This window comes from Camarhynchus parvulus, chromosome 12, assembly GCF_901933205.1.
Source record: "Camarhynchus parvulus chromosome 12, STF_HiC, whole genome shotgun sequence".
Taxonomy (NCBI): Eukaryota; Metazoa; Chordata; class Aves; order Passeriformes; family Thraupidae; genus Camarhynchus; species Camarhynchus parvulus.
The window spans coordinates 14,407,314-14,434,964 of NC_044582.1; the positions used below are offsets into that span (position 1 = coordinate 14,407,314).

General features: G+C 42.0%; 1 protein-coding gene across 3 annotated transcripts in view; it reads left to right on the plus strand.

Annotated features, from left to right (window-relative positions):
- Positions 1–860: 860 nt before the first annotated feature.
- SLC25A26 (solute carrier family 25 member 26) overlaps positions 861–27,651 on the plus strand; it is an 81,797-nt gene continuing 55,006 nt past the window's right edge. For 2 of the 3 annotated variants that reach the window (XM_030956884.1, XM_030956885.1), the window contains exons 1-5: positions 861–994; positions 4,427–4,583; positions 6,117–6,226; positions 19,573–19,677; positions 20,852–20,899. In XM_030956884.1, the coding sequence (XP_030812744.1) occupies positions 962–994; positions 4,427–4,583; positions 6,117–6,226; positions 19,573–19,677; positions 20,852–20,899 (453 nt within the window). In that variant the 5' untranslated portion in view covers positions 861–961. The remainder of the gene's footprint in view (positions 995–4,426; positions 4,584–6,116; positions 6,227–19,572; positions 19,678–20,851; positions 20,900–27,651) is intronic. The other variant, XM_030956886.1, reaches the window with a different exon arrangement.

Below are 27,651 nucleotides of genomic sequence, written 5' to 3' on the forward strand. Positions count from 1 at the left end.
TATCAGACCATTGATGGTCCTTCTGAAATGTGACTCTCACTGGCTGCATCCAAACCTTGTGCTTGAAGAGCATTCCTAATTAAAGCAGTTTGGGCCTTTGGGGAAGAAGGGACTGCAAAGCATTTCCTAAAGAATTTTCTACTCCAATTTCATTGTGAGGAAATGCACCTGAAGGATGATGCAGGGATTAGGATTGAGACAAATATGAGTTTGGTGGGTCAATTTTACCTTGAGAGACTGAAAAACATAGGAAACCCAAGTGATGATCCCAGAGGGTTGAACACAGAGGTTTCATCCTCCCAGAAATACAAGGGCCTTCAAACCACTGTTAATTTGCTGACATCTTTTTATTTTAGAAATGCCTTAGAGCTGTTTTCTTCAATCTTTTTGGAATGTGAGCTGAAACAAAGCCATCCAGGCTGAACCAGGGGGATAAACTCCTGAGACAAACACCCCGTCCCCTCTGCAGGGAGAGGAGCTGAGCCAGCATTTCTAGAAATAAACCATCACCCCCAGCTCGGAGGCTGCGGGAGGATGTGCAGTGTCCCCTGCTCCCAAACAGCCCAGGACAGCCGTGACTCCCCCAGCACTCACTGGGCTACCCACAGAGCCTTTGCCGTGCTGCCTGTGGGGCCAGTGCCCGTCCCTGCCCTTGCCACCAGCCTGGACTCTGGCTCGTGCCCCGCACCCCCAGAGCCCAGATTTGCACTTTGTCCCACACAAAGAGCCAGGGCAGTGAAGGAAAGGGGGTGCACCCTGCCAAACCTGCCCGCACAGACATGTGACAGCAGCAGGAAGGGTGCAGGGCAGGAAGGGTGCCCCAGGTTCTGCGCAGGCGCAGAGAGAGCCGCGCCCACGTGACCGCGGGCCGGGGCGGCAATATGGCTGCGCCCATTTGCGCGCACGGGGCAGGCCCGGAGCGCCGGGACGGGCCCCGCTGATCCCGGCCCGCCAGCCCTGCATGGAGCCGCGGGAGTCCTGGGCGGCCTTGGCGGTGAGTGAGTGAGTGAGTGAGTGAGTGAGTGAGTGAGTGAGTGAGTGAGTGAGTGAGTGAGTGAGTGAGTGAGTGAGTGAGTGAGTGAGTGAGTGAGTGAGTGGACGGACGGACTCGTTCGAAATGTGTTGTTATACCCGGTGTGCAAGTGTAGAGATATTTTTAGGGAATATAAATTATATGTGTATATATAATATGTTTCAATATTTTTATATATTAAATATATTATATATATTATAATATAATATGTATACATATATTTTAATATAATATGGATTATGTATATATTATGTATATACTATATAATATATACTACATAATATGTATATATGCACATATATATGCACACATATTCACATATATATCTTATATATATATATATATACATACACACACATATATATACATGTGTGTGTATATATATATTTTCTTTGCATAGAAAGGGTCACTGCCCGGGAAATCCATAAAAATCCAGCACTGCCACCACCAAAACTTTTCAGCATTTCTGTCCTTTAATGAATAAAAGCATTAATGTTCATTTGCTACAAATTACACAGGTTCTCTTATTAATTAGTATTGTATCTTCTGTTGGTTAATGAGTCTCTGGCTTGCCATTATTCCACAGCCTCAGGCTTTCTCTGCCTTTGGGTCAGTGGGTTTCCTGTGATGTGCCCATGCTGGAATTCCCTGTTACCCAATGGGAGCTGATTCTGCTCAGTTGAGGAGCTGTCTTTATTCATTTCTTCCTTTTCTTTGGGGTTCTGCCAAATGTCCTTGTGGCCCATAAATTCTGCATCCTTTGTCTCCACCATCAGTGGTACATCCTTCTGCCCAGCATTTGTTAACCTCCCTCTAGGTCTGACATTATTGAAACACATGCAGCCCTGAAATTAGCAATTCTACTGACAAGTATTTGGGCTTTCTAGCACATGACATCACACAGAGCCTGTTGGGTCCTCTGTTTCAACAATTAAATCTCCTTTGTTGTTGATCAGGCTGGAAAGTTACAAGGCTCTAAAATCAAGGAACATCCTGACTTAGGAAAAATGTTACATATTCCACGTTTTGCAGATGTCCTGCCTGAGCATTGCCAAGGTGCTGAGCTGAGGGATGGCCACAGTTTGTGTCTTCAGCAGCCTCTCCAGAGCCACAGGGAGCCCCTGACCCTAAAAACTGCTTTTCCATGTGTGGGCTCAGCAAGGGGGTGAAGCCCAGTCACCACAGCTCCACTGGAAACACCCAGTGGGTTCTGTGTGGAAAATCAGGGATGTGGTGCCTTGGGAAAGCTGCAGCAGAGGAGAGTTCAGCTGCCTGCCCCAAATGCTCTGAGGCAGATGCATTGAGCAGTGAGGTCGTGCCTCCATGAGCTGGAATTAGGTCCTGGTTTTGCTTAATCATTGTGATGGAGTTTATAGGGTCATTGCATCTCCTCAGTTGAAAGGACCCACAAGGATCATCCATCCCAGCTCCTGGCCCTGCCCAGGACACCCCAGCAATCCCACCCTGTGCCCTGGAGCATTGTCCAAACGCTCCTGGAGCTCTGGCAGCCTCGGGGCTGTGCCCAGCACCCTCTGGGGTAGAACCTTTCCCTGATCCCAAGCCCAACCTCCCCTGCACAGCTCCAGCTGCTCCCTGGGTCCTGTCCCTGGTCAGGGAGCAGGGCTTGGAGCTGCCCCTCCACTTCTCTTGGGAGGAAGCTGCAGAACCCTGTGAGCTCTGATCCTGCTCCATCTCCTGGTGAAGGTTCTTTTGATAACCCTGCTGCTGCTGACAGGAGGAGATGTGCTCCAGGTGCCTTATGAACCAAAAGGCATTTATTTCTCTTTTCTGCAGTTATTGCAAACACACAGCTATTGTCACCCCCTGGCAGGTGCTCTGTTAGCTACCTCATGAATTTAAATGACATTTAAGATACTTTGAGAACTTAAAGAAGCAATTAGTAACTTTTGATTCATGTTTTAACAGATGGCCAGATTAAATCTGATTAAATCTGATCAATGCTATTTTGAGCAGATAAGGATTTTGATGAAAAAGAGTGAAGAAGAATCAATGCATTCAAAATAGCCAACTAGATGAAAAGAGTAATTAACTTATTGATTAAACCTTTAGTGGTAGATAGTGAACACCTCTCTGAATCCTCTGTTCCCCTGAAAAAAAATCATTGGAGTAACACACATATGATTTGTTTTCAGGCAGAGTTAAAAATCTCTGCAGCTGTTTCTTGGGATCTATATGAGGTTGCCTTCAAACTGTGTTTTCTGAATAGCACTGCAGCTAAATAATGTCTCATAATAGATTGATGTTAACTATTGATGGTGTTTTCTTTTGAATCAGTTTTTCTGTTTACTTCAGCCTTTTCCTCATGTTTTTGTGAAATAATTATTTTCTACAATCAACCATGTCATGGGGTAATTAAAAAAAAAAAAAAAAACCCAGTCATCTAGGAACACAGTGATTGAGCCCTAGTTGAATCAAGTTTTTAGGCTTTTATTTTATGAATTCTTTGGATAAAACCCTTCCCCTTTTCTTTATAACTTTGAAAACACCTTTGTTTAATATGATTTCCAGTACCTTAAGGGAGTCAACAAGCAAGGTGGAGAGAGCACATGGTTACAGGACAAGGGGGAATGTCTTCAAACTGAGAGAGGGTAGGTTTAGATTAGATATTAGAGATAAATTATTGACTCTGAGGGTGGTGAGGCCCTGGCATGGGGTGCCCAGGGAAGCTGTGGCTGCCCCATCCCTGGAAATGTTCAAGGCCAGGTTGGATGGGGCTGGGGACAGCCTGGGATTGTGGAAGGTGTCCCTGCCCATGGCAGGGGGCTGGAACTAGATCTTTAAGGTCCCTTCCAATCTAAACCTTTCAATGATTTGATCATTTTTCCCTTCTATAGGCTCTTATCACAAAAGAAATTGAAAAAGAAGGCATACTTTAGGCTTTGTTTGACAAAGGCAGTGGGGGAGTGTGAGCATTTTAAATTAAAACATTTGCTGGGAAAATGTCAATGTGCTTTCTAGAGATGCCAAAGGGGGGAGCAGACTTGCTTCAGTTTTTCCCTGATTTTATCACACGACTGCTGGAGGTGTTGGTCATTCTGTGCTGTCTCTTCATAAGTGACATCCACTGTCTGGCTTTTCTGTGGATGGGGAAGTGTTGCATTGCTTTGCTTGCACTATTCAAAACACCGAGATAGTTTTAAAAATACCTTAAAAAGGGTTTAAAAGTTTTAATATCTGTTACTTTCTTTTGTTGAATTCTCCTTGTTACAGCTGGGGAAGCTGTTGAGTTGTGTGTAAGACTATCAGTTTATAAACTGATCTCAGCAAGGATACAGTCAGCAGTGCTTTGGGTTTCACATGCTTTAGTTTCTCACATAAGGACCACTTATGTGAGAATATTAATTCATTTTTCTCCATGGTTTTGTCTTGTAGGCTGGTGGAGTTGCTGGTGTGTGTGTTGACTTGATCCTTTTCCCCCTGGATACTGTAAAAACAAGACTTCAGAGTCCTCAAGGATTTAGGAAAGCTGGTGGTTTTCGTGGCATCTATGCTGGTGTTCCTTCCACTGCAATAGGATCCTTTCCAAATGGTAAATTCTCTTTGGATTATGCTTTGTCTTCTTTAAGTAGTAATTTATGTCACATAGAACATTCATGTCTGTGGCTTCCTCTCCTGTGGGTGCCTGGATTCTGTGAGTCCATGTCCAGATGTGAAGAGCAGTTTCTAGAATTCCAGGATTGAGCAAACTTGAGCAAGACTGGAGTGAAGGCTGCTGCAGGTTTGCAACCCTGATTCCTTGGAAGCATTTCTGGATATAAGCCTGTCCTTACTTACAGGAGCACACTAAAGCATTTCTGGGTGCTGAGTGGGGCTTGAGTCTTGCTTGTCCTGGACATTTTTGTCATGACCCACTCTTTCTTGGCACTGGAAATAAATGGAATTTCAAAGTGCTTGAGCACTGCAGGTGTTTGAATTAATTGCCCTGGGGATGCTCTGCCCATGTCCCTGAAACAGCAACGCTTAAATTGTAAAGACATCAGGAAGACTTTTGAATCTAAGGCTTTACAAAAGTAGATACTTTTAGTCCCTGCAGAGAAGACATCTGAAATTCCTGATGCCTTTGTCCATTTTGTCTTTGTAGGGAGGGATGAAAAAACAGCAATCTGTGCTGTAAATGTTAGGAGAACTTTGCTGACAAATCCACTGACACCTTCAGATGTTTGATGTCCTTCATAAGGTGATATTAAAAAAAAATCAGTTCTTTATCTTGGCTGTTCTGTTATCTCCTTTTGAGGTGATAAGCATCTTTTGATTAGTAGAAGGCAATTCACATGGCCCTTCTCTACAATTAAAATCTGTTCCCCCTCAAGACATGTCATTTTTTCAGTATTTACATCTCCAAATCTGCACTGTAGTTTTATCTTTCCAACGTATGACTGAGAACTGAAATTATCTTTAGGAAAAGGAATAACCCTTAAGGTATAAGTGCCTTTGTAGTTGACTGTTGCAGTGAATAAGCAGCTCAAGTTGCTGGGCTCACTTTAGTTTTGTGCATTTCTTGTTCACTGCACAGAACTTTTACAAATCATTCAGCAGCTTGGAAAAAATTTTATGGAGCTAAATTAAAAATATTTAACTGACGATAGCTAGGAAGAAGTTATTAATAAACTGCTACTGAAACAGTTTTGCACATTGCAGGATAACAGAATTGTATCAATTTATGTTTTTTTGGGTTTGTTTTTAATTTCAATAATCAACTGATTTGTTTTTTTTTCCTTCCTCCCCCCATCAAAAAAGGACCATTCATTCAATTCAATCAAGAGATGATCCCTCTACTCTGTTTATGGATATGGAAGATACCAGTTTTTCAAAATGTGCTGGACATCCATGGCTAATTAACACCTCTTTCTGTAGCTCCCTACTAAATGTGGCCTGGAGTCCTGACACCTTTGATATTAATGGGAGGTTTGCCAGGGGTAGCCAGAAGCATCAACTTCTGAAGGAATTCTCTCACAGATTCTGTTGATACTGTTGTATTGCTTTAGTGTAAAATATCCTGATTTTAGCTACAGCCCTGTGATGCAGGAACAGTGCAATGATTGCATGTATTCTTGAATTTCAGCTGCTGCTTTTTTTATCACCTACGAGAATGTGAAATCTGTGCTGCCCCATGGATCTTCATCTTACTTGTCCCCTGCAACACACATGGTGGCTGCCTCCCTTGGGGAAGTGGTAAGAAGGAAATTGATCTTTTGTGTGTCCAGGGGAGGGGAGGAAACCGTTCAGTTATGGAAACTCAGGTTTGGTGTCGTATCTTGTGACAGTTCTTGCAGCAGCCTGGTTTCTCAGTGTTGGCACAGTGTCTGGGGCTGGGTGTTGAGCTCTGAATACCCCAGGCTCCTCCTGCCAGCCCTGGCCACCTCTGCTCTCCTGTTTTTGGCACAGTGTATCCTGATAAAATGGGGAGCAGATGGTCTCTGCAGGTTTGAGGTAAGGAAGTGGGCTGTATGGAAACAAACAGGCTTTTCTGGCTCTTTTGCAACTCAAACTTAGCCAATGGCACAGTGCAGAAAAATCTGTTGTGTCTGTGGTTCCATATTCTGCTTTTATTAACACTTTTTTCTTTTGTTTCCCATGGGGGCTTAGCTTAGGTGTATGTTGGTCCCAAGCTACCAGGAGTGTGGAGATGCCATTTATTTCAGCTGAACACCAGGTGCCTCACAGCTACAGCAGCACAGCCTGGCTGTTTCCCATGGGAAGCAGCTCAGCTCTCCCTGCTCTCTGTGGGATCAGCTTTGGCACCCAAGTAATTTTTATTCTTCTCTGGAAATGTTACTGATTAGATTGAATGAGATTTAGCCAGGAAGCTTAATTTAACATACCAAGTGCATGAAGATAGATGAGTGCAGCACCTATAACCTCTCTGGTAGGGGTAGATAGAAGGTGATAGAGGTAGGGCTGGGTGGGATTTGTTTGTGTTGCTGCCTCAGGTGGATTCTTTCTGAGCTTGGTTAGAGCCTGTGCTGTCAGGTTGTAACTTCTAACTTAAGGCAATGCACAGAACTTATTTCCATGAGGATCCTCTAAAGGCTGTTAGAAATCAGCAGGAGGTTATTTACCACCAATGCACAGCCCTAAAACTCCTTGTTTGCCTGATGTGTCATGGAACAGCAGAGCCAGGAGGTGTTTAGAGCTTCTCAGGTGCTACTGCAGAATCAAGCAAAATGCCAATGGGACTCATGAAGAGGTGCCAGTGCTATGCAATAAAATCCACCAGAAGAAAAAGTCTCTTCTTTGTGGAATAGGTTATTCATGGTGCACTCCCTGTGCCTCTGAGAATCCTGTGAGAAAATCACAACCCAGTAATTGGATCAGCAGCAGCCAAAGCCCAGCTGGCTACAGATGACTCCTTCCAACAAAGCCTGTTGCCATTTGTTCCCTGTGCTGGTCTGTGACCTTTACAGCTCAGGCACTTGCTGCTTTCATGTTGGGGCTGGCAGGGATGGTGCAGCACAGGTAAATGAGCTGCTCAGGGCTGTCCCACGTGCTTGGCTCTGACCACTCTATATACCATTATACAGAAATGTGTAATGGTAGCCACTGAAATGGTAGAGTGGCTTTATGGTGTGGGAACTACAGTGTTGTAACAAACATTTTCCACATCATTTTCCTGTTTTTGCTGGCTTTTCTTCTCCTCTTGGAGTAATGAGTGTGAGGAGAGGACTAAGCTCTAAAATAACTGAGATAGATATTTAGAGATTTGCTACAACAAATCAGTAATAAAATAGCACAAAGCAAGACCTTCTCATGTATGTTTTATGTAAAGTCTTAGTTGAGCAATAGAAATATATAAACTAGTCCAAATTGCATCAGGCTGAAAGCTATAATTACAGTTTTATTGACTAGTCATTAAGTTTCTATCAGGGCATAACCACTGGGACTATTATTTTGTCAGTAGCTTTTTTGATAATATGTACTTTTCTTCCATTTTATACTTCATGATTTCAATGTGAAGCATTAAGCCAAAGACTGTCATGTTAGGATTCTTAAGTCATGTCTTTGTATTTCCACACTGGTTTCTTGCAAAACAGAGAAATCAGAATTTAGAGCAAGAAAGTGTTGATGGATTTCTAGGTTTGCTGTTCCTTCACTGGTGAGTATAAATGAGTCAGATACCTTCTTGTGCACCAATAAAATGTGAGTCTGTGCAAATCTTAAATGTGTGTTTGTGGTGACTAATCTGTGTTTTGAATGTGACCTGTTAAAAATAATAAAATAGGTAAAGAGGAAGAGATACAAAGGTTGCTTCAAGATATGATAAAATATATGTGAGAAATCGGTCAAATGGGAACTTTTAGTTTTTATAACAGCCACTGTACTGTATTGTTTACAGGCTGTGGAAATTTACAGGAGAAACAGTCCTCTGGAACTGGTTTGGTCCATTTTTCCAGTTCCAGGCTGGGAGAGACAAAGCCAAGCAATAAAAAGGCAGGGGTTGTAGCAGTGTTTTGTTGGATTTTTGTTTTTTCCTTTTAGGCAGGAGGAATATAGAGAACTAATCTCATCTCCCAGAGTGAGATAAAGAAAAGTACATACAAAATCTCACCCTGCTCAGCATAATTATTTTTTCCTACAACTGAATCTCGCTGTATAGGGACTCTGAATATCCCATAATATATTAAAAACTGCTTACAAAGGCACATCCAAAACTCTAGAGGGCAGATACATGGTGTATCATCTCATCAAGAAAGGAGAAGGTTGAAGGATACATGAGTTGGCAATGGGGGAAAAGCTCTTATTATGCCACTTGTGTAACTGAAATCTGGAGATAGAAAACACACTGACTGCATCCAGGAATTTGGAATTTTTCATCTTGACTCTTGCTTTGCCCTGTATGTTTAGTCTGCCTGTATCTTTACAGTGAGCTGCCAAATGTGCTTGGAAAACGTGATATCATAGGGAGTGGAAAGGAAAACCAGATGTTCTGAAATGTTACTTTTAATATTCTAAGGTGGTATAAGTAACTCTGAGAAGGAGTAGCATTTTAAGCTCCTAGTGCCCATTTTCAGTAGTTACCATGTGTGTCTTGCAGGCCAGAGTTAACTGTACATATTTTTTAATGTCAGTTTAATAGGAGTGTGTGTTTTAATTACAAGAAACTTTGCTGAATAGAAGTTCCCCCTCTGAGTCTCTCCCACCAAGCTCCTGCAAATGTGGTTTTATGGGACAAGTTTAAGATTGTCCCTGTTTGACCAATGAGATTTCCCTCAGGAGTGCTGAATTCAGCACAGCTAATTTGGATTCAGCACAGATAATTTTACATCCCACTGGCTTTACCATGGAGGTGAGAATAAAGTTGTTTGGCTCACATTCCAGAGAAGGGAGCTGACAACAGCCCTTTCCCATCTAATATTTAGATATTGTTATGGTTACAATATGGGCTTTGCAAGGTATTAGTGAAAGTTTTGGGTTGTTGCCTGTAAATTGTGGGTTTACTCTTATCTTTCTGACCTTTTGTTCTTGATTGGCTATTTTTGATGACATTGTCTTTCTTTTTTTTCCCCTACTTTGCAAGACAGCAAACCACCTTGACTTTCAGAAAGGAAGTGAGGGGGAGGACTGAGGACCAGAATGGGAGGGAGATGTCCTGTTCTGTTGGCAGCTGGTGGCAGTGACCCTGCTCTGGATCTTCACCAGCTGAGGTCATGGAGCTGCTCTTGTCCTTGTGCAAGTTTCTAGAGTACTTTGGGATTAAAAGTCTGGAGATTTGAAAAGGTCAAAATTTGTCACTTCAGTGGGGAGAAGGGATCACGTGACTCCACAGGGCAAGGTGAGGACAGGTATTTCAAGGTGAAATTCCAAGCTCACTTGGAATTCCAGTGTGTTACCACTTCAGGTACTTCTGTGATAAGAGCAAAGTGTGTGGTTCATCTGTGATTAGCATCTGACCCTTCATATTAATAACTTTGGAATTTTTTATCTGCTGTTGGGATGTATCAAATAGGAAAACTTCTTAATGCAGGAGTTATCTTTCTGGGGAATTCATTTACTCTTCTCTTCCAGTATGAACTTGTTTCTTAGAAGAAGCAAGCTCAAATGCAAGCAAGTTTACAGATTTACAAATCACGATTCTGTAGAATGACATTTTAAGTGTGCTTTTAATTCAAATAAAAGAGCCAAGTGTATGTTTTGCTTTATTTTATGCTTGTGGGGGTTTTTTAATGCATAAAAAGAAGCATTCTAGACATGATGGACAACACTGTTGTCTGTCTCTGTCCACAAATCAGCCACTTCATCCCAATGCTGCCCTGGCTGCATTGTGTGAAACAGTTAACTAGTTTCAGTTTAAGAGAAGAGTGGGAACTCCAAAAGGGTATTGGTGTGCATTCCAGGAGAGTAACTGGCTAGGTCAGAGAAGAAAGTTGTTATTAATGCCTGTTCTGAGGAGAAGGCAGAAGCATGAGTCAGACAAATCCGCAGAGTAATGGAATGAAAATCTCCAGCAGGATAATTGGCCAGGGCTTTACAGCATGGTAAGCTCTGGAAGATCAGCTTGCAAGAGCCCAATCTAACAGAGACAAGACAGCCACTCACATCAGACAGGAAGTGAAGATTTTAGGTATTTCAAACTCTAAAACTTGCAGTGTTGGAAGATGTGACTTTTTCAGTTCAACAGGAAAGCTGGACACTTTAGGGAGAGCTGATTTTAGTTCAGCAAAGAAGAGATAAAGTACTTGTGTCTAGACTTTGGGATAATGGCTTTGAATATTTTAACTATCCCTTTTCTAAAAGCTGAACTAATAAAAGGACAAAACTGTTCTGCATTTTGTGCTTTACATCCTATCTCCTCTCAACCAGTGTGGCATGTGCTGGCAGATCATAGTATTCATGAACAGTGTGCAAATGACAGCAGTCAAAGTGTGATGGGGCCTTTTCCACAATACTGAAACTTTTTTTTTTTTATTTTCATTGATCAGTACCTGTGATTTTAGCTGTGACTGTGCCTTTTTTGCTGTGCAAATCTGGCTGCACACAGGCTTTGAGAAAGGGAACACTCCAACCCTGGCAAGATGAGCAGTGCAGCAACGTTGGTGGTCTTCTGAATTAATCGTGGTGGGGTTTGAAATATTCATACATGAAGCTATGTGAGGTCAGGTCTGCAATACAGATGCTGTAGGATTTTTGCCAAATCCTTATGCAGAAGCAGTGGTTAGGAGATGGTTGGGAAGGTGAGACTGCTGCCTTTGAGAGGTAGTGGAGAAAGAGCAGAGTATGGATGGAAACTCGGAGCAGCGGTTGGGAATTGGTTGTAAATAAAGATGAATGGGAGCATGAATCCACGAATGCTGCCAACAAATTCATCATGCAATTAGAGGCTGAAACAGCAAATTAAGAACTGTCAAATACTTAGCCAGCCACCCACACTGATCTTCTCTTGTGTGCTCCATGCTAACTGCACGTAGTGCATCCTCTTCAGCTGCTCTCCCCACACTGCTTTGTGTTACCTGCTCAGTTCAGGGCTTAGAGAATATGCTGCTCTGCAGTACAGCTTGATGGTTTCATGTCTTTTGATCACAGGGCTGATAATCAGTTGATTCAGAAGTATTTGCAGCTCAGAGTCTCTTCAGAGGAAAGCAAATTTGGATTAAAAAGTTATAAGTGTAAAGTATTTCCTGATGGATTTCCTGACTTGCTGTACCAGTCAGCTTTGGAAATGTTTGAGACACTTTGGAATAAACTTACCTTAACGAATGTTCTATAGAGAGTTTGTCAGGAATAACTCTGAATAGCTCCATATGTGGACAAGCCCATAATTCTTTAAGTGAAAAGGCTGAAGGAAAGAGTAAGGTATCAATTAAAGGAAAAATACTTAATAAAATACAATGTAGTTGAAATTTCCATATTCTGGGCCAATGTAACCCCAAGAGAGTGAGCAAATTGCAAAATACTAGTCTTCTTTCAACAGGAGACTTAATGTGTTTTCAGAAAATACTGCCTGTGTTCTCTTGCCTGGAATCTCATTACTGTCTGTCCTCCTGTAACTCAGCCTGACCCCACTTGGCTGCTTGGCAACAGTTTTATGCTGGATGGGATGCACCACACCACTTTTGCTGAAAGAATGGTTTGGCTGCTGGATTTAATGAGTGTCTTAAGCCTTTTAAAAGAAATTTAACAGACTTTCATGGTGAAAGTGTTGCTGGAATAGATTGGATCATGCAGATGCTTCTGTACATTGACTTAAAGGGTCTATTTTTCTTAGGTTTTAAGGATTTCTGTCTTTAAATGTGGTAGTAATTTATGACTCAAGCATCCACCAGGTTAAGGAAGATTTTTTTTTTCAAGTTATTCAGCTGCCTGATTTTGGTGCTTGAGTTTAAACCAACTGCTTGTGATTGTAGTGAGGAACTTCAAAATCCCTGGGACACAGTTTGTGCTGGAGTACAAGAGGTGTGTAACATCAGGCTACTTTTGGTAAGTTTTAGGTCTAGTTTTAAGAAGGAAACAAAGCTCTACATTGCTTAAATGTTAAAAGACCAATTGATTTATGCAAAGCACAGAAACTTTAAAAACATCTGCAGCGAGAAGTACTTCTGCAAAGAAGTTTTTAGTGTCAGCCTTGTCAGCTTCACAGACTTTCCCTGTTCTCTGCCTGTCAGCTGATGTAACTGGAGTAAGAGTTTCTCCTTGCTGTGAACAGAGCTTGGCACAAATTCCCACTGCTGGAGGACAGAAGTTTTCTGAGGTGTATCTGACATGGCTAAAGGAAAGGTAGGCAGGGAACCCACAGCAGGATTTGCTGGGAATGGATCTGGGTAATTGAAGAGCCATGTGTGGGGAAGGAAATCTGAGAGGGGCAGGAGCCCAGTAGCCCTGACAGGGCTCCTGAAATGATGGATTAGGAGCCAGATGGGGATTTCAGGCAGCTGAGGTGAAAAGGCTCAGCCAAGATGGCCATTGTGGAGGAACAAGTGTGTGGTGCTGCAGATGATGCTCTGAAGCAGGAAGGAGGCAGCTCTGGGAAGGAATAAACCAGAGCTGTCATAGATTTGAAAATGACAGGATGAAATAAATCTGCAAAACAGCTCTGCAGATTCCAGGTAAAGTCATCTAAGGTGGGAACGTGGAGGAAGTTGAAAGTGTTTGTGCAGAAACTCCAATTTTCCAAATGCTTGTGACATTTGGTCCCTGTGAATGGTCTCATCTCTGAAATAATATGTTGTTAAGCTCTGGGAGGTGCTGAGATCTGAGGGATCTTGCTGGGTGAGATTGTTCTTTGAAGAAATGTTTCCTGCCAGCATACAGGGGAACTGCAGTTAAATTAATGAAGACCTTGTTGTGTCAGTCAGAGGAAAAGACTGGACAAAGAGCTTGGCATTGTCTAAACTTTCCCATCCAGAGCCCATTAGTCAAAACTTGTTCTCTCCATGGGGTTTAAATTAGGAGTGGAGTCACCTGTTGATGACCCCAGCAGCTTTACCCAGGACTGAATTGCACTGTGCAGGAAGGGCACTCTGTGCTGTGTGGGGGAAAATAAGATTTAGCATATTCTGAGGCTTTGTGCTGAAGGTGAACACTTTCCCTGGGGCTGGCATTTAAAGACAGTGGACAGTACATGTAGGGGGCACTTTCTGTCATCCCTGGAGACAATTCCCTCATTAAAACAGGAGTTAACTCTTCCATTCTGTATTCTCTGTGCTCTGGCAGCTGGCACAGCCTGCTGACAAGCACGTGTGGAAGGATTTGTTCACAGCTGCAGTTGTGACCCACAGTGAATTCCTGACCAGAGAAACTTGTATTTTTGTTCTGTCTTGGTCAAAAGGGCAGCAGTTATTTAGATGAAGGTTTATTGGTGGTTGAAATGTTTTGGGTCTGTGATTGCAGCAGTTCAGGTGCTCTGTCCAAGGAATATATGAAACCATATATATGAATACGAGGATATTTCATGTTCCTCCTCTTTTCTGCTCATTTTTCTGGTGGCGGGAAGGGTGAGGCAGTTCATCTTCCATCTGCAGCTCACAGCTCGTGCTCCCTGCTAGCTAATGTTTGCAACCCAAGAGCTGTGACCAGTTAGAAGCATTTATTTGGAAGATGAAATACTTTGCTAATCTCATAATATTGCAGTCTTTTTTCCCTTCTGTTGAAGAGGGGCATCCCAGGGAGAGCTGAAGAACCAAGCATAAATTTACAGGGTTTAAAGAGGCATGGAAAGCTGCAGTGCTGAATTCAAGTTTTGCTGAGAGCCTTTGACATGAACCAAGAGGGAAATTTCTCCTTTATTCTCCAGATCCAAAGGAAATCAGTGCAATTTAAGACCTTTCAATTTTAAATTTGCCTATTATTTTAACAATTCATTTATCTGAGAAAGGGAAAAGGACATTTTTCATGTTTCAGATTAAAAAATAGTAACTTCCTACTTGGAAGGGAGCATCTGACACAGAAACTGAGACATTCAGTTTATGACATATTAATCTATTCGGTAAGCAGCATTTGTTTTTGTAGTAAAAAAACTCCAGAAACAAAACACACAGAAAAGCAACAACAAAGCAAACTTGAACTCCAAGGTAGCTTTTGTCTGCAGCAGTATAGTCAGGGCTAATGCAGGTTACACTTAAAAACCCCAAAAATCCCAATTTATTGCTGCTTCTCTTTGAACAGGATCGTAGAGTTGTTCTATTTTTCTTGCTTATTTTGCATTCTGTTCAGCAGGCAAACCTTCTGACCTTCAGAAATGGGGTGAGAGATTAGGATTTTGTTAGCAGATTGACTGCAGCCTAAACATATGTCCTTTGATAAATCATAGCATCTTTGTTGTTGTCATTTTTGTGCAGCAGCTTTTCCTCCCTAATGGGTTAGTGATTATCTTGCGCAGGTATTGTGAGGTTTAGCCTAAAGTTTCTGCTCTCTGGATGCAAAATTTTATAGTGTTATAAATTATATTTTTATTTAAGAATAAACTTATGCAAATGAAATTTAAGAGAAACTGTCCCCAGGTATATTCCTTTAGTTTTTGTTAAGTATTGAGCTGATATGGTGAATATCAATTAAAGCTTCCCAGCCTACTCAGACAGAAAAAGTCCTTAAAACTAACATCCTGTTGAGAACTTTAAATATTAAAATCCTTTAGAAAGGGTTCTAAAAGGTTTAAAACTACAACAAAAGAAAAGATTTCTGGAGCTTACTCCATGTTTCTGTACTAAATTTTTGAGTAGGCTCAGCTATGCAAGCCAGAGATTTGCTCAGAGTCACTGAGTGCAGGTTCCTAAATCACCAGCCACTCACAAATTCCACAGCAGGTCTTTGTCCTCACACTGCCCTTCTCCTGCCGTGGAGCAGAATGGCTGGCTAATTAATAAGTGGAAAAATATTTGGTCTTGATGCTCACCTAAGGCCAGTGCAGAGAGTCCAGCTCATTAGCCAGGAGCTCATCAGGTGCCACAAATGAAGCTCTTGCTTCAGTGGGTTTGCAGCAGGGCTAATGTCTGTCTCTTATTAAAGATAACAAGTGCTCAGACTCGGTGGCTGTGGGAGCTTTTGGGAGTGTGTGAGTCAGATCATCAGCTGTTCAGGGTGCTGCAGGAGCAGATAAATGAGATAAATGCTTCCTCAAGCTGCTCTCCCTAGAGCTGCAGAGCTGAAAGTGTTGTACCAGCTGTGTCCCTGCTTCTGAGGAAACCTGTGCTTAAACCTGTGCACCAGCCCAGCTTAAATGCCCAGCCTAAGCCCTTATCAGCCATTATGGCACCTGCTCTGTCCTCTTCCAAATGCTCCTGGACACACCTCGTGCCCAGCTCACAGGGTTAGTGGTTAAACTGTAGTGGAGGTGCCTAAAAACAAATCTCTGTGTTATCTTTGATTCTCTACCAAACCCTTCAAATCCAGCCAGGGGGAAAACACTTTTCCTGGAGCACAAAGGGTGGAAGGAAAAGGCTGTTAATCCAAATAAGATATGTTAATATTTGGAAAATAATATAGCACAGAAGACCAGGAGTTGTGTTCTTTTCTGAAGATGTTGGCATTGTCCCTTTGCACCGAGCCTCTGTGTAAGCAGCACTATGCCCCCTTTGTTCATTTTTATTATACAAAGAAAAGTCCTGGGTACCCCTGTGCTGAATTAGATGAATCTGCCTGAATCTGAACAGCTGCTCCAGCTTTAGGTGGGATTGGCCCCTATGCAGAAGTTCCAGTTTTAAGATCAGGTGTTCCCAGTAAACTTAGGTGAGCCCATAGGAACGGCTTTGGGAGGTGCTATTTTTTTTTTTCCTGGTGCTATTTACAGCAGGTCTTATTTTCTTTTTGCTACAGCCACATTTATACTAAACAAACTGTTTATATTGGTGTATATATAAAGTTTCATGGCACTTTGGAGACTTTATTTGCTCTGGTCATTCTTCACAGTAGCCAGGACAGTCTGGTTCCAGCATAAATCCACCAGGAGATGGCAGCGTTGGTTCGTGCAAGGAGTACCCGAGAGTTAGAACGTTTTTCCCTCACTGACAGAGGAAAGGAATTACCTTAATTTAATTAGAACATACTCGGTCTTAGCAATACATAGATAAATGTTAATGAAATACACCTGTTTTTAGCTTTTGTTCCTGGCCGGCTAATGCAAGTGAGTAAATTAAAATTAAATTAAAAATGCATGTAGGTTTTTGTCTAAATACTGGAGTCACCCTCTGACCCAGTAATGATTTGAGACAGGGATTTTTGAAATTCAGGACCCTCTTGCTCAGAAGTGGTCATAGCATTAAAAAAGCTGGACAGGTAATAGGTGCTAATATTGTCATTTCTGCACACCTGCTCTGTAAACTTTTAATAGCTTTGCTTTTAGCTGTAAAATCAGGTTTTCCTATAGCTTAAATTTGGAAATTCTTGAGCCTTTTGTTTCAGTATTATTGCCTTCCTGCCCTTGTGGTATATATACATGTGCATTGACATTGTGCTACCTGACCTGGTAAATAAGGAGGGGCTTACAGGGCAGCACCTGAACTTTCCCAGGATCTTGATTCTGTCTTTTTGCTCCCATCAAAAGATGGGAATGGCCTCTGGCTCCAGAGCTTGCTTGGCAAAATGAGTATGGTCCCTATCAATGGGGTGTTGTTGTCTGATGCCCTAATGTCAGCTGGGGTGGCTGAGTCCCCACTGCTGGACCCTCTCCATGGCTGGCTCTGTTCAGCACAGAGCTGATTTGTCACCAGGTCATCCCCAAATCCAGCAGGATGCACCAGGAATGGCCTGAGCTTGGTGGGCTCTATTGTGCTTCTCTGTGTCAAGCAACAGGCTGTGTGAACAGCAAGAGATTAAAAAGCAATTTCTTGCTGGGTGGTTGGGGAGCTGATTGGGCCCCCTGTGGGAGGCCATGTCTGTGTTAATCCCATGGTGGGTGCAGGTAAAAGTGTGGGACAGCTGCACACTGCATCCCTCACCCTCCCTGGGCCTTTGCTCGTGGCTTTCACATCTGAAAACGGAAGTGTGGGCTCTCTTGGTGCAGTGCTACCATGCTGGTGCTGCTTGAACACCTTTGTCCAAGAAAGCAAAGCCTGGAGAGGTGCACTGTGTTCCCTTACCTCTGGCAGGATTACCTGGAGGTGCTGCAGTGATTGGGATCAGAGCGAGATAGAGTTGAGATTGTTCTGCACCCACCAGCCAGGCTGTTCCTTTTTTAATAAGATACTTGTGAACTTAATCTTGCATACTTCCCTTCAGAGCCCTGTTCTCCACATCAAAAGCCTGCAGGGGCTGTTGTTGACAGGAAGGTGCATGTGTAGGAACAAACAAGGCTGTAAGTTCAGGAGCACAGTGAAAATGTCACCCTGCAGTCTGATGTTGGCAGCAGCAACTCGTGGCTTTTTGAATTCCAGAAGTGCCCTATGGAAGCAATCTGACAGCGCTGCCCAGGTGACATGAGCCTTTATTTCCTTTCAGAACAGCGCAGTGTAATCATTGTTTTTGTTCTTGTGCAGCCACAGATTCCTTTGTAAGCACAGATTCAAATGGAAGGAACATCAAAGTTAATTTGAAATGAAATGCACCCCAAGTAGTCAGGGGGAAATGGAGACATTACTTTGTAGCCACCCTTCTCCTGCCAAAACTGCAGCACCCCAGATGTCAGGAAGCCACGCTGAGCTCTTTGTCTGGTCTTGATTGACTAGATTGTTTTCATCCCAGACTTTTTAAAGCTTTCCTCCTGCCTCCGTATTTTTAAGGAATAAAAAGCTAATATAAGGACACGGAGTGTTATGAAGCATGAAGTTCTATAAATATTTATGCTGAACTATCAAAAAAACTTGACAGTTCTTATTTTCTTGACAGATTGGGGTCACTTGTTATTTTGACCCTGAGAATTGAAGAGCACATGGAGTTAGATCTGTTTGTAATGACTTTTGGATATTGTTGTCCAGTAAACTTGTAGGAATGTAACAGGATAACAGATTTTTTTCTTGGTGTCTTTGTGAAAATGAAACCTAAACCTTGTACTGTGTTACCCACAAATGACCACTCAAGTTACTGTGTCTGTGCAATCTCCAGTGAATTCCTGTACTTTCTTTGGCACACATGGATTTCCCAGTTAGCTGCTTGGTTTGCCACCACAGACTGACAGCTTTCACCTGGGCTGCTCTGCACTTGAAGTGTTCTGTGATCACCTTTGTGTCTAGGACCCACAATTTATTCCTGAGCTCAGCACAGGATGGTCTCAAGGCAGGCTAAAAATCTGGCAAAGCCCTGTGGGGTTTGCAGTGTTTTGCCACCAGTCCCATAACTGCTTTAAATATCCCTGGAGCCAACTGAAGACAAACTCTGATTCAAATTTTAAGTGCTGATGAATAGGAATTTTCTAGAGAGATGAGAGGCTTGTAATTCCCACACTTCAGGATCCTCATTCTGTGAAATGATGGTGCACACAAGCCTAATTTAACCCCTGCCTGAAGCCAAAGTGGCAGGTGAATATTTAAAATCCAAGCTTGGCTTTTTCAGCAAAGCTGGAGCTTTGTGGCAGCAGCCACATTATTACATCCAGCTGCAGAGTGCAGTAAATTCATTCTGCAGGAAGGGATCAATCCAATGCTTTACCTTGAATGAAGCATGGTGTGTATTTTAAGGTAAACCTTGTGATATGTCATGTCTAAAGCTGACCAGAATGGCTCCTGCTATCAGTCACTAGAGGGCACAAAGGAATTACCAAAGAAAGAAGTTTGTTGGTCTTATAGTCCTGAATCTCCACTTTAAATCTGTGAAAGTGGGGGGAACAGTCCTGTGGAATGGGAGCACTCAGTTCCTGTGACTGCCAAAAGACAGGATGGATTCAAATTTTGGTTTTATCAGTGATTTTCTCAAATCAATTCTACTGCTGCTTTTGAAGTTAAAAATTCCAAGGGTGCTTCCATGCTCCTATTAGTATAACTTTGTGATCAGAAAGTACATGGCTCCCAGAACAAATACATAAGCTGCTCATGGACACCTTTTAAGCCCTATAATGCCAAACGTGATTTCCTCATTTGTCAGGTTTCTGTTCTTGGAAGGAGTGTTTGCTGTATGAGGAGAAGCCAGCCCTTGCTGCCTGACCCCAGGTTCTTTTGCAGGTTGCCTGTCTCATCCGGGTTCCATCCGAGGTTGTCAAGCAGAGGGCCCAGGTTTCTCCTTCCTCCAGCACTCTCCGGATCCTCTCCCACACCTTGTACCATGAGGTGAGTCCAGAGCAAAATTCCTCAACATTTTCATCCTTCCCACTCAGTGTCATACACGTCCAGAAGCATTCCTACAACTTTATCCCAGTTCTGTGCCTTCCCAGCACTTTTCCATCTATTCTTCTGCTCTTAAAAGTGATTTGATTGAGGAAACCAAACCCCCACCTCTCCCTGGGTCGTGCTCCAAGCAACTCTTCTTTCTCTTCTTTTTATGTGGGATACCTACATTTGAAGATGATGGGAAAAAAAAAAAGATTTAGCTGCCAGTTTCCAAAGCTCTTCTTGTATTTATGCAAATAGTCCCTGTCTGGGGCAGGACATGGAGTCTCTGTGTGCAGTTTGCTGAATGGTTCCCAGTTTTTGAAGCTGGATTTGGAGGGGGTGACCAAAAGGCACCATTTCAGAGAGGCTCTGGAGGAGCCAGGAGGAGTTCTGGAAATGAGTGCTCATCCAGTATTAGTTATTTCTGAAAAATAAGGGCCTTTGTCTTCTTTTCAGGAGTTCTGCTGATCCCTCCTGTGAAAACCTGTTCATGTCTGTTTTAGCAGAGTTTCACAAGGGGGGATTTTCAAGCTGTGTTCCATAAGAGAAAGCGGCTTCTAAAAACAGTGTGGAGAAAAATAGTATAATACATTTTCTAAGTGTAAAACCCAGGGAAAGGAAGACATAAATATGACCTTCAAATGATCCACTTGATTTTTATTTGCTTTTAAATGGAAACTGTTGTGATAACCCTGCACCCTTCTTTCTGTGACTGGATTCTGCTTTAAAAGCTGATTCTGTCAAAACCATATGTTTTTCCCTTTCCCTATAGCTGGCTAGAGAACCATAAGCCTTGCCAAACACTTGAATTAAGTGCCCTATAATAATAAACAACATAATTTTATATACGCTTATAAAATAACTTTTAATTGTTTTGAGTATTTTCAGCTGGTTAAAAATACAAAACATTTGTCTTGATAAAGGCTCTGAATCAAGGCTAAGGAGGTGAAAATAAAACCCTCTGGCTCTGTAAATAATGGAATACAGTATACAGTGTTATAATCAATACAGTCAATTTGAAGCTGAGGTGTGACACTTTAGGGCTGTAATGTTTGCCTCATAATCACCAATAAATTGAGATCTTTGACAAACTCATTCCCCCTGGATGATGCTTTCTTTTGTTGCTTTACAGGGTATTCAAGGCCTGTATCGGGGTTATAAAAGCACTGTATTAAGAGAGGTAAAACACTTGTCTTTTTCTCTTTTTCTTTTTTCCTCAATTGCTTCCTTTGCCTCGGTTTTCTAACAAGAGATAATAATACAATTGAGATCAGTTGCTCTAACTTTAAGCTCTAAATCCCAGCATATTTCATTCTAGGTAAGTTACCAGCCTGTAATTATATAGAATACTGATAATGAGCACTAAGAAAACCTTTGATACGTGCAAAAATTCATTTGCCATCCTGTCTCCCAGTTCTGTTGCTGCTGAATTGAAAAAGGGTGGAAAGGTATATGTTAACATGAGAAAACCATAAACTAAAGTACTGGAAACTTTCTCAAGTCTTGTGATTGCATCATGTGAACTATATATGCCAACAATGGTGAACTGGTGGCATCAGGCCAAGTTTAGCACAGACAGATTTAGGCTTTCTTTAAATATATTCGTCAGCAGATGCCAAGGGATTATTTGTCATCTGTATATAGAGAGGATTGTGCTCTCTCTAATTTTTTCTTTTTTTTTTTTTTAATGTGTGAAAGAAATGCATTTAGTCACCCAGTCTGTAGATTTGATATGGCATTACTTAACTCTAAATCAGAAGTATTTCACTGTTAGAAAAAAAAAATAGGGCTAAAAATATTTTGGTCCACTCAGAAGAAAATAGTTCCTAAACTAAAATCTTTTATAAATGTACTGTGAATTCCAGGATTAGTGTCATGGAAGTGCTTGATATGCTGTGTGAACTGAAGGTAGTTTATAAAAGAAGTAGAAAAACCTACTGATAAACTCCCTGTCTAAAATTGTTTCAATATCAGATCCCAGGAGGTCATCTTCTGACAAAACAGAAGTTGCATGATGTATGTGTACCTGAAATAAATCAGTTGGTTCCTAGGAAAACATAAAATCACAGAAAGGTTTGGGTTGGAAGGGACCATAAAACCCATCTTGTTTCATCCCCCACCTTCCACTATCCCAGGTTTCTCCAAGTCCCATCCAGCCTGGTTCTGGACTGGGGATGGGGCAGCCACAGCTGCTCTGGGCACCCTGTGCCAGGGGCTCCCCACCCTCTCAGGGAGGAATTCTTTCCTGGCATGTGGCTGGACACAGCCTGGGGTGCAGGAAGGGCACCAGGGACATTCTGGGGCTCTCCATGGGACATTTTGGATGTACTGGGTGGGTTTGTCTCCTCTTCGAGCGGATAAAGGTTAGGTTTGGATACCTAAAGGTAGGTTTGGATCTTCCCTCTTCTGTTTTAAACACAGGCTCAGCTCTCTTGTCTGTGTTGCCATTGATAATAAGACCAGTTGCAGAGGCTTTTTAATCTTCATTCAGTAGCTCTGCTTTTTAAAGCCTTTCTTCATGCTGAAAACTGTTCTCAGGACAGTTCTGTTGGCCAGCTCTTGTTACAAGCACAGAATAAAGATGAGTATTATCTAAAATAAGAAACACCAAACTTAGTGTTCCTTAAAATGCTGACAAATTGCAATGCACTGCAGTTTATTGTAGCAGTTTTAAGAGTTTAAAAAACTAGTTATTTGGGCAAAGATGACACCTGCTTTTCTGAAATGTAACCCCCACCATAGCTTTGTCCTGCACTTATTTTCTGGCTCACTAAACGTGTTATTCACTCAGATTTCATTTGCTGACGGGCAAAAAAGGCGAATGAACGCGAATCATTTTGATTTCTCAGAGGAGTTCTGAATAAATGAATAAATTTAGATCCCATTGAGTACAGATTTTGCATACTAACAGGTAGATAAAGCACATGGTTGCTACTGTGTGCTGTTCTCCTTAAAATTTGTTTTGACATATGTCAGGGTGGTAATTAATTTGCAGACCATATTCATGGCACAGTGTGTGACCCTGCTGAGATAACTTTGTTTACTCAAAATGGCAACACTTTGTTGGGAATTTAATGGGAGTCGTCTTCATTATGTATATTCATAAAAGATCCTTCAGAAGTGATTTCAGTTGAAGTATTGCTTTTTGGAAGAATCTGTCCAATAGAATGAGAAATAAATGATTACTAAATGAAATGTGCTTTCTCTTGAAAATGAAGCAAATCATAGGTGATGCTTAAAAAGAAAAAAAAGGTCTTTGAATTTAACACTGTTAAGACTGTTGCATTTTTCTGACACTAAATTTTGTTAAGCAATGTCCACTTGAGTAACAGCTTTTTGCACCTTCAGCTGGAGCTGCTGTAAGCCTGACATTTAATCTTGGTATTTTTCCTTCTCTTTGAGTACACGTCATCCTTTAGGGTCTTTATTTTCAGATAAAAATCTATACACCTATTAGACACATCCTGGTCGCTACATAGCATGTATCAGGTGGTACTTAATTCCAGCTGACTTTATACTTACAAGGTTTGTTTACATGCTTTGGTGCTCTGTCTACACAAACCCCTTTGTTTAGTTATAATGGAATGGGAATTTTTGGATAGAGAGTCTTCAATACATTATTTTTCATTTAAAAAAATTAGAAGAGGCTGGGAATATTGATGCTTTTCAGATGATTATATTCTTGTGTTGGCAAAGTTCTTGAGCTGGAGTTTAAGAAAGGTTCATTTTAGCTGTTGTATTGGGATTAAATTTTTTGTATTATATCAATAAGACTTCTGGACAGGGATATGCTTGCCAGTTGATTGAATTTCAGTGAAAATAAATCTGTTTATAAATGGAGTGTGGTGTGGAAGCCTCTTCTTGCTTTAGTATAGAAGATACTTTTCAGGACAGCCTTACTCTGCTCCATGTAATTGGCTTTAGCTGCTCTGCTGGTGCAAGGTTTCATCCTTCAGTTTTGATTCTCACTCTGTCTTATCCCCTTTATCTTCTCAGAATGCTTTCTGAGCAGATGGATATTAGAAGAGAAAGAAGATGGCTAAATACATAATGCTTTTGGAAATAACTTTGAGTGAACCTCTGGGCTTGGAAGTTTTGGTTGTGACTCTTTTCACCTTTTTGGTGCCTCTTCTCTCACATCTCTATTACATTTTGGTCTTTACATCTTCCTTTGATGGAGTTACACTGAACTAATCCTAAAATGGAAAGGGAGGTGAGGTGCAGTGCATCATTCTGTTGGCAGCAGAAGCCTGACAGAGACATCTGTGCTCCAAGAGGAAGGCTTTTGTAATAAAGCTCAAAGTGGGAGTATGCTTATTAGGTTGCTCAATGAGACTTTGAATAAATGGCAGAAATCAGAGGCTGTGAAATGATGTGGAATTCCCATGATGTCATTTCCAAAGCAAATCCAAGTGAGAATTGCCCCTTCCTATGGCTGTAGTGTACCAGTGTGCAGCACTGTGGAAACTGGATCATGCTACTAAGATCAGTCAATGAACAGGTAAATTTATTCACATCTTCCACAACAGAGAAAAGTTAACTGGCAAAATTTCCAGCCATCTCATAATAAGGCAGGAGCAGACTATAAATCCACTGCAAATCCTTTAGAATTCCTAAATGGGAATGGAGTTCTGCTGCTGAGATCTTATATAGGCAAATGGAGCCAGATTTTTAATTCCTGCATAATTCATTTTATTAACTATGACCAAGTAGAACATCTGTTAAAATTCCATAATGTTCAGTTCATGGGAAAAAGAAAGAAACCCCTGAGTTCCCACTGGAGCTCTTCCATTTCCTTTCCTGTTACAGGACTCCAGCAGATGTCTTAGAGGACGTTCTTGTAAATGAGGGGACAGCACAAAAGAAAAGGAAGTGCTTTGTCCCTTTCCCTGTGTGCAGTGAGTTACTTCACTGGCATGTGTGCAGGTTGCAGCTTCTCAGTAAATCTGGTGTCCCTTCTGTCCTGAATTACCATGGTTTGGAAGAAGTGAGCTAGTCCAGAGTGGATGTTCTGTGTGCTTTTAATCCAGTTTGTCACTTGTAAAAACACTGCAGATGAGCTGGCATTTAGCTTGGAAGTAGATTCAAAAAGAGCTGAATTAATATTAAACTTTCTTTAAGACAAAGGGGATGGAGAATGTCTGTCTGTCTGTAAGTCACAGATGTCTTGGGAAGAGACTGAGAGTCACTTTCAAATGTCAGTCTTTGCTGTGCAGGTAGCCCTGGCGGAGCTTGTCTGTTGTAGAAACGGGGGAATAATGTGCTCTGACTCCATGGTTCAGAAGGGTGAACAATTGCTTTATTAAGCTACACTACGTTACACTAATACTATGCTAAATTACATACTAAAGAGATACTGCACTAAGGAATACTGTACTACAAAGGTACTAAAGAAAAACCTGTGACTGCAGACAGCCAGGACACAGCTTTGACCCAACTGGCCAAGTAATCAAAGCAACCTTCACTCGTGTCCAATTAACAATTTACTTTGGGTGAACATTCTACATGTGCAAAACAACAGGAGCAGCAAGTAGAGATAAGAATTGCTTTCTCTTCTTCTCTGAGCTTCTCACCACCTTCCCCCAGAAAAATCCTGGGAGAGAGAATTATGTCTCTCTCTGTTCAGAGAATGTGAATACCACGCTTGTGCTCTTAGACTTTTCTGAGACAATTCAAGCTCTGCTTGTGTTGGCCTCCATGCAGGTGGAGGTGGCAGTGATGCTTTACTTGTTGATGTTGTTTCAGATCTCAGAGCTCTGAGTTTGGAAGGAAACCCCTGACAAACCTGACCCCACTTGGGAACCACGTGCTCCTGGCTTTGGTTTAGGTGAGGTAGCCCAGCTGTCACCTTGGGCAGTCCCAGTTCTTTAAGACAGAGCAGCTGTGGCTTGGTTTGGGCTTTGTGGGTTTGTATTTTTTCCCTTCAGTAAATGCAAGGCAGAGCCCTGAGTGGATAAAGGCACTGCTGCTGTCTTGGGAGGGAGGCAATGGTAGAATAACTTTGGGAGGAGAGGAACAGCCAGTTCAAAGTGTGCTGTGGCAGCAGTGTGACAAACAGCAGCAAATTCCAGAGAGCCAAGCAGAAATAACATCTCCTGAGGAGGAGGAGGTTCTGCTTGCTGTATGTGTTCCACAGAACTGCTGTCCTTTTACAAGGTGTGTCTCAAAAGGGCTGAGGAGGACCTGCAGTGCAGCCTTTGCAGATGAGGAAGGAGCTAGAATAAAAAAACCCAACAAACAAACAAACAACCCCCCCCCAAAACCCCACAAACAAACAAACAAAAACACAACCAAAAACTCTCTTAAACAACTTACTGCCTAGCAGACGAAAACTAAAGCAACTAGCAGCAAAATGGGCCTTAAAGGCACACCTGCTTGAGGTTTTCTAATTTTAAAGGATTGGTGAACAAAGGATGCTGAGGGGGGTTTGTATAAAAATGTAAAACCCAGCTGAGATATGTTGACCCTGTTGACTGAGGGTTGGAGGGGATTTCTGAGGGCTGAGCTCAATAGGCCACACTGCAAACAGAGAGTTTGTTTATCCATTTAAGGTAGTTGTGCATGCTTTTCTTTTGTTAGGACATCTTTATATAAATATCCTGTTCTCTGAGCTGTTAGAGATATTTTTTTTTAAGTTTATCTCTGTTGCTGTAGGACAGAAAGAATGTTATTAATACATTCCTTCACTTGCACAATTAAAACTTTGATCTTTTGTCGTTCTCTGTGTATTACAGAACAGATGTCGATAGAAATAGGCAAACAGGACACTATCTTAGTACAATATTTGGAAAAATAAACATCCTCCTTAGTGAAATATGTGCAGTATCTGTCTTTTGTTACCTTCTGGAAAACCAGGCTGGCTTTATGTTATTTTGTTACTCTAGATAGGTTGGGTTTAACCAGGAATTTGCCAGGCAGGAGCTGGAACGCTGGTTTTTGACTTTTACTGAGCAGCCTGTATTTCTTTGGCTTGGGTGTTTCCATATAGAGCATCAGCAGTCTCATGAAAGGGATAGGGGCTGTAAAATGGATTAAAGAGCTTTGTGGAAAATTGTGCAGAGCTTGTGTGACTTCAGGATTAATGGGAGGAAGTTGAAAAATAAGTCCCTGCTTCCCACTCCAACATCACTTTGTCTTGGAAAGTCCATCACTGGAGTTGTATCAGCTCCTGTATCCCTTGTATCATGCTAGGTATCAATACTCAAGGGATTTTCATTTTGAGGGGGCTGTGAGGGTTAAAGGGGATTCTTGAGGGGTGGGAGCAGAGACAAGTCTGGGATAAGGCCTCAGGCACACCCTGGTTTGTGACCTGGAACAGCAGTAAATGGGTAAAATGAACAATTCTGCTGCTGTAGGTTGTGCTCATTGCCTTCTCCCTGGAAAAGCTGGAATAGTACTTGGAGATGAAAATGGAGATCTCACAAAGCAGTTGTAAATGACTTTTACAGACTACAAAATAACCCCGGTTTTCCTAATTTACCAGTTGTGGGAAATAGGTTTTGTGACACGCCTGAATGGTGGACAGAATCCTAAAGCAAACTCCTTGACGTTTGGGAAGAAGGAATGAGGTTTCTTTTGGCTTTTTTGGTTAATCATGTTTACAACCAAGATGTTCTGGTTGAACACTCTCTTGGTGCCATGTGCAGTGTCCATTCAGCCTGGCCAGAAGCAGAATTCAGCCATCCTTGGTGGCCTGGATGTGCTGTTTACCAATGGAGCACACAGTCACTGCACCTCTCTGACATCAGTGGGCATATTCAGATGAAAAGAATTCCATATATGCAGAGTATTCCTGTATTTTGAAAGCTGCAGCCTTGCAGCTGGGGTCTTTGAAGAGAAAACCATTTGGAAAGCCATGTGCACTCAGAGCACAGGCTGTGATTTGATAATGCAGATTCTTTCCAGCTCAGTGTGGGTGCAAGCAGAGTCTTG